Source organism: Rhinoraja longicauda, chromosome 15 (genome assembly GCF_053455715.1).
Source record: "Rhinoraja longicauda isolate Sanriku21f chromosome 15, sRhiLon1.1, whole genome shotgun sequence".
NCBI classification, from domain to species: domain Eukaryota; kingdom Metazoa; phylum Chordata; class Chondrichthyes; order Rajiformes; family Arhynchobatidae; genus Rhinoraja; species Rhinoraja longicauda.
Genome location: NC_135967.1, coordinates 7,544,223 through 7,557,080, shown reverse-complemented (window position 1 = coordinate 7,557,080; position 12,858 = coordinate 7,544,223). Strand labels below are relative to the sequence as shown.

Sequence of the window (12,858 nt, the reverse complement as noted above, 5' to 3'; positions counted from 1 at the left end):
ATGTACTGAGGGCCTCTGGCCCCTCTGGCCCCTCTGGCAGTGTGGTCTGGATCCCTAACCCTCTCTGGGCGAAGATAATTCTCGCTTGGACGGCACAGTGGCGCAGTGGTAGAGTTGCTGCCTTACAGCACTTACTGTGCCAGAGACCCTGGTTCGATCCAGACTACGGGTGCTGTCTGTACGGGGTGTGTACGTTCTCCCTGTGACCTGTGTGGGTTTTCTCCGAGATCTTCGGTTTCCTCGCACACTCCAAAGACGTACAGATTTGTAGGTTAATTGGCTTGGTGCAAGTGTAAATTGTGTAAATGGCGTTAGTGTGCGGGGATCGCTGGTCGGTGCGGACTCGGTGGGCCGAAGGGCATGTTTCCGCGCTGTGTCTCTAAACTAAACTAAACTAAACTAGGTCTACCCCTTATCATAAACCTATGCACTTTGGTTTTGGACATCTCTGCCCTAGGGGAGAGAATTTGTGCAGCCCGATCTATGCTTCTCATAATTTTGTATTCCTCAATCAGTCACCTTTGCTGCATGGAATACAAACACAACTGATTTATTTTCGCTTTTCTCAATTCATTTCCTCTGAAATGCTCCACAACGGAACCCATCCGAGTGAATCTCCTATGCATCTCTCATTGAACTCATGCTCTTCAGCTTCTGACTTCAGCTTTCAATAGTCAATAGTCGTTTATTTGTCACATACACATAAATGTGCAGTGAAATGACAAATTACCCGCAGTTCAACAACAAGACCAATAAGAATAATCAATAAAAATGCAATAACACACAATCATAAACCAAACAAAAGAAACATCCATTACAGTGAGTCTCCTCCAGTCACCTCCTCACTGTGATGGAAGGCCAGAATGTCTTTTCTCTTCCCCTGCCGTCTTCTCCTGTGGTCAGGCTGTTGAAATTGCCACGTCGGGGCGGTCGGGGCTCCCGGCATTGAAGCCCCCGCCGGGCGGAGAAAATCCCGCGGCCTATTCCAGGCCGTGCCGGACGGTGAAAGGTCCGCAACGGGCCGACCCAAGCCCCGCTATTCAGGGCGGGCGAAGACGCTGTCGCTGCCGCTGCCGGAACTCCCGATGTCGGCCCCCACCCAGGGGCCTGCGGGCTTCCGACGTCCAGGCAGCCCGCGCCGTAGACGAGGCGCAGCCGCTCCCACAGCATCCGAAGGCAGCCAGCGCCGCAGGTGGTGAGTCCGGGCCGCGGGCTCTGCGAACCAGAGCCCCGTTGGTCCCAGCCGGAGGCCGCCAGCTCAGGTGCATGGCCGATGGTAGGCCGCAGCGGGAACGGAGACACGACACAGAAAACAAAGGTCGGATCTCCGCTCGAGAGAGACAATGTTACAGTTATCGCCCCCCCCCCCCCAACATAACACACAACCACAAACACTACATCATATTTAAACTACAATTAAGACAAAAACAACAAAAAACACAAAAGACAACGGACTGCAGGCAAGTCGCAGCTACGAGGGCAGCGCTGGTTCCTCCGCTCACCTCTCTGGTATCTCCATATTTCTCATATTTCGCCTGGGCAGCTTGCAGCCCAGCGGTATGAACATTGACTTCTCCAACTTTAGATAGTTCCTCTGTCCCTCTCTTCCCCTCCCCCTTCCCAGTTCTCCCTCTATCTTCCTGTCTCCACCTACATCCTTCCTTTGTCCCGCCCCCCCTGACATCAGTCTGAAGAAGGGTCTCGACCCGAAACGTCAACCATCCCTTCTCTCCTGAGATGCTGCCTGACCTGCTGAGTTACTCCAGCATTTTGTGAAATAAATACCTTCGATTTGTACCAGCATCTGCAGTTATTTTCTTACACTCTCTGGTATCTCCATGTCTGCTGTTTTTAATACATTACGAAGTCACAAATGTGAATTACAGTCCGTGGGGGTCAAAGACAATTTTGACCGTTACCGCGGGTACACGGATGAGATTCAGTTTTAGCTGAAACAAGCTAACCGCACATTGACCTGGAATAACACGTTAAATAAGCAAGCCCTCCAGATTCACAGCAGGGATTCAGTACTGTAGCTGTTTTTGGTTAGCTGAAGTGATCCAGTGATGTTTTAACTCGACAGTTTTTGCCTGCGAGCATTTTAAAAAGCTCTGGGCGCATTATGATGTTAATTTATGGTTCTATCGTGACTATGCTAGACTAGTAGATAATCAAAGGTATGAGAGAAGAAAACCAGGAGGAATCTTGAGGTGGCCTTAACAAAACATATTGATGTGCTTGCAGATGGACATGTTCCTCCCTGACTAACTTTGAGGCCTTTGCTACATTCAAACATCTAATAACTTTCAATTAGTTTGAAAGACGCATCATAATTTGGTAAAGTGGAGATACAAGGAATTGCAGATGCTGGTTAATAAGATCGAGACAAAGTGCTGAAGTAGTTCAGCGGGTCAGGCAGCATCTCTGGAGAACACGGATAGGTGATTAGGGTCGGGGTTGATCTTCAGACTGATTGTGGTGGGAGGGAAGAAAGAAAGCTGAGGAGACACAAAATGCTAGAGCAACTCGGAGAGACTGTCTGAAGGGTCTCGACCCCAATCGTCACCCATTCCTTCTCTCCAGAGATGCTGCCTATCCCGATGAATTACTCCGATGTGTCTACCTTCGATTTAAACCAACATCTGCAGTTCTTTCCTACAAAGAAAGCCGAGGGTCGGACATAGCCTGGAAAGTGATAAAAGGTAGTTAAAATCTGTAGAAATGGAAGAGGTTAACATGGAAGTGCATGTTAACAACATCCAAGATACATCACGTTGCCCACTGCCAGTGAGCAGGAAGATGTACTTTCGATGTTGTCAACATTGAGTTCCAGAAGGAGTTCGGACTCAAAGCCAAAGCCGAAACTCTGAAGGCAGATACTTGACCTGATGAGGAGGTTACCAGTGTTCCATGGCTTGGATGTGGCCAAATGCCAGGTCATCTGCTTTTCATGAAGAGTGGGCCAGCGTACTTACTAAACAATGGAAAAACCAGTGGGGTTGCAAATCCAAAGACACTTGGAAGTGCACAGGTCATTAGTGTCGCAGAGACGCAACTCCGGAACGCCAATGGAGTGTTGGAGTGGCGCACAGGAAGAAGAAGTAACACTCTGGCTGCACAAAGCCCTGTCACACCACAACTGGATGAATGTGTTTCCCTCTCTATGTTTTAAGAAGGATATTGTACTTGGAGGGTGCACATTGTACATTTATCTGACCTCCAAGGTCAAGTGATGTGGAGAAACTACAGAATCTAAATTTGTATTCCCTGGAACGTAGTGAGGTTATGGTGTGATTTTCTACTAAATTTCTATGGTATTATGTGGAAGTGGCAAAATAGATGGAGAGAAAACAACATACTGATCAGGGAGCCCGTAGTTTAACAATTAGTATCAGACAATGCAGGGATAACGACGAGGCAGAAGGTGGAGAAGGTGTTTGTAAATGGTCATTGATGCTGGGGAGGTTATTTACCTTAAACCTGAACGAGATAGAATTTTATTACCAATGAGATTTGGGGTAGAGGCCAGGCACTTGGAATTGGATCTCAGATCAACTGTTCTTCGGCAATGACACAACAGATTCAGGCGGTCAAATGGCCGATCACATTTTGCTTACTTATGATCTCAACTGCCCACTAGTAATGAGGTTCCAGCTCCACATTGAGTAAACATGTTTCTCCTGAATTCCTTTTTTGATTCACTAGTAAATCGTACCACTGTCTTTTCGCTAGATGGCCTTTCTTTCATCGATGGAATCTTCTTTTCTTTCTACACTCCTAAGCCCTTTTGTAACCTCAAAGGATTCTTTCAGATCACCCTTTATCTTAGAGAGCTGTTCAATCTTTTCTGCTATTCTAATTAAAAATCAAAGACTTTTTTTGTGATGTTTGGAGCTATGTTAACTGGAACTATAAAAACAGTGGAATTTATTACAGAACATAACGGATTTTATGATAATGGGATTTTGAACCAAGATCTGCCTCGTTTGCATCTCTGAGCTTGAAGCTAAACAGGGTAGTAAGAGTACTACTGAATAGGAAAATAACTGCGGATGCTGGTACAAATCGAAGGTATCACAAAATGCTGGAGTAACTCAGCGGGTCAGGCAGCATCTCTGGAGGGAAGGAATGGGTGACGTTTCGGGTCGAGACGTTTCGCTGAGTTACTCCAGCATTTTGTGAGTACTACTGAATAATCAGTTTGGTTGTACAATGCACCAACTTCACACAATTGTCCATTTTCTAGCTGAGTTGAGTTTAGTTTAGTTTAATGTCACGTGTACCGAGGTACAGTGAAAAGCTTTTGTTGCGTGCTAACCAGTCAGCGGAAAGACAATACACGATTGCAATCGAGCCATCCACACTGTACGGATACATGATAAAGGGAATAACTTGAATAACGTTTAGTGCAAGATAAAGTGCAGTAAAGTCTGATCAAAGATAGTTCGAGGGTCTCCAATGAGGTAGATCAGGACTGCTCTCTAGTTTTTGGTAGGATGGTTCAGTTGCCTGATAACAGCAATAGTAGCTTAATGTTAAAACTCATTTCCGTGCTGTGTTATTTGAATGGACAAGCTAGTCGCTCATCATTCAGAAGAGAGAATGTATATCAATTAGTTTCAACCCAGGGCAAGGAAGAGGGGACATTTTGTTCATTTTACCTGATCACTTGAGAGCATTAATCTTCACTGGCTTCGCCCATGAATATGAATCACTTGTGCAAGCTTTGAGATGGGAGTGTGTTCCTGTGAAAAGCATATTCAGATTCCGCACGCGGGGCTTAATTAAAATGGCAATACAGAAGGTAGGACCACTGCGTTACAACTCCAGTGACCCAGGTTTGGTCCGAGACCTTGGGTGCTGTCTGTGTGAGTCCGCACGTTCTCTCTGTGATCTGGATTGCCTCCGGGTGCTCCCATTTCCTCCCACATATCAAAGATGCACGGGTTGCTGAGTTAATTGGCCACTGTAAGCGAGTGGTGGAATCAGGGAGGGAATTAGTGGGAATGCGCGGACAATCAAAGGGGATCAGTGTGCGATTAATGCGAGTTGGTGTTTGATTGTCTGCATGGATACAGTGGGCCAAGAGGCTAACTTCCCTGCTCCGTCATTCTGCCTCTTTAATAATGTAGCATGGAGAAATGTGAATGAGTGACTGTTGTACTGCGCGTTGTACTGTGATTTCTGCATATCCCTGACAATGTTTTGCTTACTCTCAACAGTGTGAACCCTTCTCCACCACTGTCTCCGCCTGCAGCCCGCAACATTACTGCGAAAGATGAGGTAGGTGAAGGCGACACTGATTATGTCATAAGCTAAAGGAGTCCTTTCCGTTTGTCACTTAGAATCACAGCGATGTTGCTTATCAACATCTCTTTCCATGCAACAATAAAGCAAATATTAAGGTCTTAAAGTATTTGACTGGTAATTGCAAATTCAACCTTGCCTGAAGGCTCGTTGGTTTATAAAATTTTAGGTGCCATATTTCTTGCACAGACATCGTTTATGTTCTTTTGGGGATGGAAGCATTAAGCAGATGGTGTTCCTTTTGCTAATTTTATCTCATCAATTTTAAGTATGATTACTTACTAGAAGTTAGTCTACTTGGTTTAACACTTACTAGGCTTGTAGGATATTATTTCCTTTCTCTGTTGACCCTATGGGGATCAGGAAATGCACGATTACCCCCCCCCCCCCCCTCCTGTTGTGGCAGGGGTTCAAATGACAAGTAATTATTTCTTCATGAATTCTCCACACAATGTGAGATTTTGTTCTTCCAAACTTGGGATGCATTAGATAGCATTTGGGTGAAAAAGAACACAGAGTGCCGGGGTAACTCAGCAGGCCAGGCAGCATCTCTGGAGAACATGAACAAGCGACGTTTCGGGTCGAGATCCTTCTTCGGGCTCGAAAAATCACCTATCCATGTTTGCCAGAGATGCTGCTTGGCCTGCTGATTTTAGTTTAGTTTAGAGATACAGCGCGGAAACAGGCCCTTCGGCCTACCGAGCCCACGCCAAGCCATTTAACCTACAAACATGTACGTCTTTGGAGTGCTGAGTTACTCCAGCATGTGCAGTTCTTTCTTTCTACATCAGGATGAAATTATGATATTTGTAAGGAACACTGACTGAGGAAGTGGCAGGATAGAAAGATTGCAAAATATTGATCAAAGATTTCTCCCGTTGGTATTAATCCATTGTTCAAATACACTTTATGATCAAACAGAGCCTGGGTGTGTATATTTACATATATGAATATTTAATGAAATGGTTGGTAACTGAATAGTGATCATGGATGGGAAGCCTGCCAACATGTCCTGCCCTTTTTCCCCAGTGGGTCAGAGGTCATTCACACTACAGTCATGTCACCTGATCACTGCATCATGCCGGGGTGGCGAAGCTGGTAGAGCTGCTGCCTCACAGCGTCAGAGACCCAGGTTCGATCCTGTCCTCGGATGCCGTCAGTGTGTAGTTTGCACATTCTCCCTGTGACCGCGTGGGCAGCCTCCAGGTGCTCCAGTTATCTCCCACATCCTAAAGACGTACAGTTTTGCAGGATAATTGCCCTGTGTAAATTGCCCCTAATGTGTATGGCATGAATGTGGAAGTGGGATAACATAGAACTCGTGTGATTGATGGATGGTGCGGACCCGATGGGCCAAAGGCTTGTTTCCCTGCAGTCTCTTTCAATCAATGTGTGTCATAGAAACATAGAAAATAGGTGCAGGAGTAGGCCATTCGGCCCTTCGAGCCTGCACCACCATTCAATATGATCATGGCTGATCATCCAACTCAGTATCCCGTACCTGCCTTCTCTCCATACCCCCTGATCCCTTTAGCCACAAGGGCCACATCTAACTCCCTCTTAAATATAGCCAATGAACTGGCCTCAACTACCTTCTGTGGCAGAGAATTCCACAGATTCACCACTCTCTGTGTGGAAAAAAAACGTTCTCATCTCGGTCCTAAAAGACTTCCCCCTTATCCTTAAACTGTGACCCCTTGTCAACTGTGTCGACAACAGGGAAGTGCATTGGAGTTTCCTTGGTGATCAACCAACACCCGACTGAAGTTGACCCAGGAAAGTGCAGCACAGCCCATGTGTGGGAAAGAGTGAAGAGGTACAGAGTTAAAACTATAACCCAAGTTAACATAAGCTAGCCGGTAGTGAAGCTGAGAGAGCCGAAAGTTAATCACTCTTTTAAAATCTCTGGGATGTTGCAATCTGTGAATATCCTGCCTTCAGGAAACGTAAACGAAAAGTAAAGAGGAAACAAGATGTCTACTTTAAGTCGAGCCTGCTGCTTTTAAATCTTGCAATTGCAGATTTTTGCACTAACGTGTACCTGATGTGCAAGTGGCTGTGGATTAGACTACATTTTCTCCCCTTAGCCTAGGTAGTTATGGTAATTTGAGCAACAAATTAAAATCTGATGAAATTAAGAGAGAAATGCAGGACACACTCAGCTGGCTAGGCAGCGATTATGGAACGAGAAACAGTGTCGACAATTCAGGCTGATGGCCCCACATCACCTTTGCAGTATCGGTTGTTATTTGATTAAAATCTAATGAATTCGTTTGGTTTGTTCCTGTGACTTTCTTTCTGGAGCTTGGTGTTAATTTGCTGTACTTTCTTCCTTCTCAGAATCCAAGCACCTTGCTGTCATTCAATCGATTGCCATCAAATTATCTCTGTTCTTCCTGGAGAGGCTTCAGTTATTTTCTCCATCTTCTTTACTATTGAGCTCTCTCCGTTATAATGAGGGTGGATAATTAACATAGAAAATAGGTGCAGGAGGAGGCCATTTGTCCCTTCGAGCCAGCACCGCCATTCATTGTGATCATGGCTGACCATCTACAATCAGTAACCTGTGCCTGCCTTCTCCCCATATCCCTTGATTCCACTAGCCCCTAGAGCTCTATCTAACTCTATTTTAAATTCATCCAGTGAATTGGCCTCCACTGCCTTTTGTGGCAGAGAATTCCACAAATTCACAACTCTCTGGGTGAAAAAGTTTCTTCTCACCTCAGTTTTAAATGGCCTCCCCTTTATTCTTAGACTGTGTCTTAGACTGTTACTTTAGACTGTTCCTGTTTTCCACCCTTCCCTCCTTTTCCTGTTAGAATCCTAATACATGGGTGACTCTGACAGACAAATATCAGAGATTACATTATTAGAAATATTAAATCATTTGTTCATTATAAAGCGATATGTTTGGGATGATGAATCTCTTTGGTGTTTCTAAACAGCTGGAATCTTGAGAATGTGGTATTGGAATAGGCACCAGTCACAAACATTATCGGGTTTGGCGGTCAGATCGGAATGAAAGTTGAACTAGGGCAAGGATTCATTAGACGTAAGAGACTGCAGGTGCTGGTTTACAAAAAAAAGACACAAAATGCTGGAGTAACTCAGCAGATCAGGCCACATTTCTGAAGGGTCCCGACCTGAAACATCGCTTATTCATGTCATCCGGAGATGCTGCTTGACCCACTGAGTTACTCCAACATGTTGAGTCTTTCTTTGTATGGTTTATAACCAGCTCTGACACTGGAGTGAGGTACTGGGGATATGTTACACTGTTAATAATGAAACTGTAAAAAGTGAAGCTCCACCAGTTAGTTTGTTGAATGTTAATGATTCCTGTGTTTCAAGGAAGAGGAACAGGGCTGTAATCTTGTCCGAGACAGCGTATCACTTGGTCAATTATGATTCTTTGGTTAACTCCATTGGATAGATCATCTAGACTTTGGTCTGTAATCATTTATGGCCTAGTTAAGACTCTACATTTTTAACAACTTTAGATTTGATTTGTACAAAATGGCACCAGAAACCTGGCAATTCTTGTGTACCACCCCAGTGCAATCTATCATTCCTTTTTTACTTAAGTATGATTGTGCCAATGTATAGTAAGATTTTTACTGAACCGTATGCAAAAAGGAATTTCACTGTACCTACGTAGATGTGACAATAAAGTACCATTAGACCAGTGCATGGATCATCCATCCAAAGAGAAGGATTGGAATGCTACTGCAGTGACTGGGGACTTAAATGCAAGTTAAAAAATCTGGAAGAAAAAGATCAAGAAACAGCCATGTTGTAGGAAAAAGACAACTGGTCATCAATCTCCTTCAAGAAATCTGCCATTGTTAATTGGGTAGGAAGGAACTCCAGATACTAGTGTAAACCGAAGACCTACACAAAAAGCTGGAGTAACTCACCCAGGTCAGACGACATCTCTGGAGGAAAGAATCAGGGGAAAGGGAAATGAGAAATATAGATGGTGATATAGAGAGACATAGAACAAATGAATGAAAGTTAATTGTTCTAGTTTATGTACGATCCCAGGTGAAACAGTGCGCTGAGAATCCAGTGCCCTCTGTCACGACCCAGCATGCATCTCTGTTAAGGGGTGGATAAAGAATGTTGTGTTGTATGAACTAGTAAATAACAAGACAATGTACCCATTACATTTCCTTCAATTATAGCATTACCATGAAGTACCTATGTAATGCAGTTATTGGAATATCATGGAAGATTTTATATAAATGCACATTATTCCTTATTGCACATTAGGAAATCCTGAAGGGTGAAAATATATTTACCCTGTGAGCATTGCAGGATTGTGTATTCTTAGGCATCATTCTTGGGTGGCACAGTGGTCTAGCGGTAGCGTTGCTGCCTTACAGCGCCATTGACCCGGGTTTGATCCTGTCTATGGGGGCTGTCTGTATGGAGTTCGTACGTTCTCCCCGTGACCATGTGGGTTTTCTCCAACTGCTCCGGTAATTCCTCCCACACTCCAAAGACATACAGGTTTGGAGGTTAATTGCCTTCGGTAAAATTGTCCCTAGTGTGTAGGATAGTGTTAGTGTACGGGGTGATCGCTGGTCGGCATGGACTTGATGGGCTGAAGGCCCTGTTTCCGTGCTGTATCTCTGAAGTCTAAAGTCCTCCTTTCTGATGTAAAATAAGGTAACCAATATATTCTGCAGATTTGTTTAATTTAGCTTTCGACGAAAAATAATTTTGGTTAATTTTTTTTCGTGAGTAAAAGACTTTTGCAACGTTCATGATTCAATTTATGATAATTTGCAGGGATTATTAACGCAGTCTTGACCTCCCTGTGTATTAATTTGTGTACACATTAACATGGCTGGGTCACGGGACTGACGGCACGTCGACCGACTGAAATGGAAACCATTTTGTAAATAGAAGGCAAAGTTTACAGTAGAAAATGAGTGCTGGACTGCTGGCTGAAGTGCCCAAGTTTTATTGGGTCTGCTGATTAGTAAACCAGTGAAACCATGGTTACAAGGGAAGTGAGCCATGGACCTGTGAAAGATTACAGTTCTGGAGATGGGTAAACTGGAGTTTTGTTTTGTAAGTTTAGAAGGCCCTGCTGGGGGGGGGACGGGACAAAAGGGGGGGCCGGCGTGCTTTATAACTTTGTCAGCAGCATAGGTATTTGTATACATTGTGTGTGCAAACAAAGAATCTCCCTGTGCCTAGTCACATATGACAATAAAGTATTCCTATTCCTCACCAGGAAATTTAACAAAACAAAATTCTCTCCAGCAACAATGTAAATTGTAAATCTGAAGAAGGGTCTCGACCCGAAACGTCACCCATTCCTTCTCTCCCGAGATGCTGCCTGACCTGCTGAGTTACTCCAGCATTTTGTGAATAAATCGATTTGTACCAGCATCTGCAGTTATTTTCTTATACACAATGTAAATTGTATTATTTACTGCATCATCGAGTTACGTTAATGCATGGATGTAGCTCAAATTTAGCCATTGTGTTCACCAATTAAGGTTGCTTGCCCTGACTGTTTTTATGGTGACTCCTAGCTCATTGGTATCACCATTTAAACAAGCAGAATAAGTAAACAAGAAGTTACAGGTTCCTTGTTTCTTTTTTAATATAAAAGCAATAATGATTGCATTAATCAGTGGTCAACCAAAGTAATGCAGCCAATCTCTCTTTTTATCTTTAGTGTCCCGATGTCATCATATCATCATCATATCATCATATATATACAGCCGGAAACAGGCCTTTTCGGCCCACCAAGTCCGTGCCGCCCAGCGATCCCCGTACATTAACACTATCCTACACCCACTAGGGACAATTTTTACATTTACCCAGCCAATTAACCTACATACCTGTACGTCTTTGGAGTGTGGGAGGAAACCGAAGATCTCGGAGAAAACCCACGCAGGTCACGGGGAGAACGTACAAACTCCTTACAGTGCAGCACCCGTAGTCAGGATCGAACCTGAGTTTCCGGCGCTGCATTCGCTGTAAAGCAGCAACTCTACCGCTGCGCTACCGTGCCGCCCATGTCACGAGAAGTAATTAAAAAGTGTTTTATCCGCAAAGCATTTCCCTTCAGTAATGATGTTACTAAAATTGGATGGGAATTGAGTGAGAACAGGTTTATGATTTTTTTGCAGCGACATTTGTAATCCTGTCTTTTGGCGTTCTTTGTATTTTGTCTAAGTTGGAGGTTCTGTTGCAGGCCTTTGGCAGAGTATTTAGCTGAATCAATGACACGTGCATTTTGATGTTGTTGCTGCCTTTTCCAATTGTATAGAGCAGGAGGGCGACACAGTGGCGCAGCAGTAGAGTTGCTGCCTTACAGTGCCAGAGGCCCGTGTTCGATCCTGACCACCGGTGCTGTCTGTACGGAGTTTTTACGTTCTCCCCGTGACCGCGCGGGTTTTCCCCGGATGCTCCGGTTTTCGCCCACAATCCAAAGATGTGCAGGTTAGTAGGTTAATTGGATTCTGTAAATTGTTCCTGGTGTAGATTATTGCTGGGTTGGCGTGGACTTGGTGGGTCGAAGGGCCTGTTTCCACTCTGTATCTCTCAACTAAACTAAACTAAACTATTGAGCCTTACAAACAGTGGGGGGGGGGGGGGGGGGGGGGAGGAGGAATTCAGATTTTATGCAATGACCAGTGACTTGATTCCCTTTACGACAGTGTAATGGTTGGCCTACAGTCACTCTTCAGTTGGTTCATGTTGAATGGGCTGACCTAGGATAAAGTGATCATAAGTGGAGAGATTGGTCAAACTTGGATTGTTTTCTCTGGAGTGTGGGAGGTTGAGAAGGCATGATGGAAGTATATAAAATTATGAGAACCGTAAACGGTCAGAACTTTTTGTCAAAACTAGAGGCCATAACTTTAAGGTAAGAAATGCAAAGTTTAAAGGAGATGTGTGAGATGTTTTTTATGCAGTATGTTTGGGTGCCTGGCATATGCTGCCAGTGATGGTGGTGGAGGCAGATACGATAGTGGCATTTAAGAGGTTTTTAGATCTTAGAGAGGTTTTAAGAATGTCACTGTACCTTGCTACACGTGATAATAAAGAAACCATTGATCTATTGGGGATAGACTGGATATGCAGGGAATGGTGGGATATGGATCACGTGCAGACAGAGGAGTTTAGTTTAGCCTCACATCGTCTTTGGCATGGACATTGGGGGCTGAAGAGCTTGTTCCTGTGCTGTACTGTCTTGTGTCTCCTGGGACAGGATGAGGGAAAATGATTCATCGGTTCAATCCTCATCACAGTGGTATGAGTGGTGCTAAGAATCCCGTCAGAGACATGAGCACCGAATATAATTTAAAAACTCTGTGAGTGAACACAGAGGAAATTTAACAATGGGACTAGGGTATTATGAACCAGAAATGATAGATTGTTAACAACTGTCTACCTCTTAAAATGGCCACTTGAATATGCAAGAGCCTACCAGGGCCAATAGAATTAAGAACTTAGAATATAGAACAAGGGCGGTCACAGTGGCGCAGCGGTAGAGTTGCTGCCTTACAGCGAATGCAGCGCTGG

General features: G+C 44.4%; 1 protein-coding gene across 3 annotated transcripts in view; it reads left to right on the top strand.

Moving 5' to 3' along the window:
* The window catches only part of ophn1 (oligophrenin 1), a 195,949-nt gene that overhangs the window by 172,365 nt on the left and 10,726 nt on the right, over positions 1-12,858 (top strand). For all 3 annotated transcript variants that reach the window (XM_078412146.1, XM_078412147.1, XM_078412145.1), the window contains exon 23: positions 5,223-5,283. In XM_078412146.1, the coding sequence (XP_078268272.1) occupies positions 5,223-5,283 (61 nt within the window). The remainder of the gene's footprint in view (positions 1-5,222; positions 5,284-12,858) is intronic.